Source organism: Onychostruthus taczanowskii, unplaced genomic scaffold (assembly GCF_017590055.1).
Source record: "Onychostruthus taczanowskii isolate IOZ18803 unplaced genomic scaffold, ASM1759005v1 scaffold342, whole genome shotgun sequence".
NCBI lineage: Eukaryota > Metazoa > Chordata > Aves > Passeriformes > Passeridae > Onychostruthus > Onychostruthus taczanowskii.
This window is the reverse complement of record NW_024500817.1, coordinates 14,841-17,444: the sequence shown is the minus strand read 5'-3', so window position 1 is coordinate 17,444 and position 2,604 is coordinate 14,841. Positions and strand designations below refer to the sequence as shown.

General features: G+C 66.1%; 1 protein-coding gene across 1 annotated transcript in view; it reads left to right on the top strand.

Annotated features, from left to right (window-relative positions):
• The window catches only part of LOC121339395 (solute carrier family 12 member 7-like), a 12,005-nt gene extending 9,469 nt beyond the window's left edge, over nt 1–2,536 (top strand). Inside the window, exons 15-18 of the mRNA XM_041411137.1 lie at nt 110–213; nt 289–387; nt 1,900–2,019; nt 2,428–2,536. Coding sequence (XP_041267071.1) covers nt 110–213; nt 289–387; nt 1,900–2,019; nt 2,428–2,536 — 432 coding nt within the window. The remainder of the gene's footprint in view (nt 1–109; nt 214–288; nt 388–1,899; nt 2,020–2,427) is intronic.
• Nucleotides 2,537–2,604: the final 68 nt, after the last annotated feature.

Below are 2,604 nucleotides of genomic sequence, written 5' to 3'. Positions count from 1 at the left end.
TCCCTGTCCCCATGTCCCCCGGTGTCCCCGCTGTCCCTGTCCCCATGTCCCGGTGTCCCGCAGGCGCTGTCCCCATGTCCCCATGTCCCCATGTCCCGGTGTCCCGCAGGCGCTGTCGCGGGGCCGGCGCTGGCCCCTGGCGGTGACGGTGCTGACGGCGGCCCTGGGGGTGCTGCTGGGCTCGCTGGACCTGCTGGCCCCGGTGCTCTCCGTGTGCGTGACCCCTCCCCCGCCCCGCCCCGGCACGGTGACGTCAGCCGCGCCGTGACGTCACACACCCCCCTTCAGGTTGTGCCTGACGTCATACCTGGGGCTGAACCTGGCGTGCGCCCTGCAGGGGCTGCTGCCCACGGCCGGCTGGAGCCCGCGCTGCCCGCTCTACCACTGGTCAGTGAGTGACCCCGAGTGACCCTGAGTGACCACTGAGTGACCCCGAGTGACCCTGAGTGACCACTGAGTGACCCCGAGTGACCCTGAGTGACCACTGAGTGACCCCGAGTGACCCTGAGTGACCACTGAGTGACCCCGAGTGACCCTGAGTGACCACTGAGTGACCCCGAGTGACCCTGAGTGACCACTGAGTGACCCCGAGTGACCCTGAGTGACCACTGAGTGACCCCGAGTGACCCTGAGTGACCACTGAGTGACCCCGAGTGACCCTGAGTGACCACTGAGTGACCCCGAGTGACCCTGAGTGACCACTGAGTGACCCCGAGTGACCCTGAGTGACCACTGAGTGACCCCGAGTGACCCTGAGTGACCACTGAGTGACCCCGAGTGACCCTGAGTGACCACTGAGTGACCCCGAGTGACCCTGAGTGACCACTGAGTGACCCCGAGTGACCCTGAGTGACCACTGAGTGACCCCGAGTGACCCTGAGTGACCACTGAGTGACCCCGAGTGACCCTGAGTGACCACTGAGTGACCCCGAGTGACCCTGAGTGACCACTGAGTGACCCCGAGTGACCCTGAGTGACCACTGAGTGACCCCGAGTGACCCTGAGTGACCACTGAGTGACCCCGAGTGACCCTGAGTGACCACTGAGTGACCCCGAGTGACCCTGAGTGACCACTGAGTGACCCCGAGTGACCCTGAGTGACCACTGAGTGACCCCGAGTGACCCTGAGTGACCACTGAGTGACCCCGAGTGACCCTGAGTGACCACTGAGTGACCCCGAGTGACCCTGAGTGACCACTGAGTGACCCCGAGTGACCCTGAGTGACCACTGAGTGACCCCGAGTGACCCTGAGTGACCACTGAGTGACCCCGAGTGACCCTGAGTGACCACTGAGTGACCCCGAGTGACCCTGAGTGACCACTGAGTGACCCCGAGTGACCCTGAGTGACCACTGAGTGACCCCGAGTGACCCTGAGTGACCACTGAGTGACCCCGAGTGACCCTGAGTGACCACTGAGTGACCCCGAGTGACCCTGAGTGACCACTGAGTGACCCCGAGTGACCCTGAGTGACCACTGAGTGACCCCGAGTGACCCTGAGTGACCACTGAGTGACCCCGAGTGACCCTGAGTGACCACTGAGTGACCCCGAGTGACCCTGAGTGACCACTGAGTGACCCCGAGTGACCCTGAGTGACCACTGAGTGACCCCGAGTGACCCTGAGTGACCACTGAGTGACCCCGAGTGACCCTGAGTGACCACTGAGTGACCCTGAGTGACCACTGAGGGACCCTGAGTGACCACTGAGTGACCACTGAGTGTGTGGCCCTGTGTGAGTGACCAATGAGTGACCAATGAGTGATTGCAGTGTGACCGCTGGCTGTCCCCATGTCCCTGTCCTGTCCCTGTCCCTGTCCTGTCCCTGTCCCTGTCCTGTCCCCCTGTCCCTGTCCCCATGTCCCTGTCCCCAGCCCACGGCAGTGTCCCCGTGTCCCCAGGTCGGTGTCCCTGGCCGGGGCCCTGCTGTGCCTGTCTCTGATGTTTGTCACCTGCTGGCACTGCGCCCTGCTGGCCCTGGGCATCGGCGCCACCGCCTACAAATACCTGGAGTTCCGCAGGTGAGGGACAGGGACACGCCCGGGGACACCTGGGGGGACAGGGACACACCTGGGGGGACAGGGACACACCTGGGGGGACAGGGACACGCCCGGGGACACCTGGGGGGACAGGGACACCCGGGGACACCTGGGGACACCGGGGGGGACAGGGACACGCCTGGGGACACGTGGGGACACACCTTGGGGGACAGGGACACACCTGGGGACAGGGACACATGCCCGGGGGCACCTGGGGGGAACAGGGACACACCGGGGGGTGTGACCCTCACCTGGGGGTGTGTCCCTGACCTGTGGGTGTGACACTCACCTGGGGGGTGTGACACTCACCGGGGGTGTGCCCCTCACCGGGGGGTGTGACACTCACCGGGGGTGTGCCCCTCACCTGGGGCCCCGCCCCTCCCCCCGCAGCGCGCAGAGCGAGTGGGGGGAGGGGCTGCGGGGGCTCTCGCTGAGCGCCGCCCGCCTGGCGCTGCTGCGGCTGGAGGATGGACGGCCCCCGCCCCCCAGCCTCAGGTGAGACCCCCCAAACACCCCGCCCCCAGCCTCAGGTGAGACCCCCCCCAAAAACACCACACACCCCCCTTC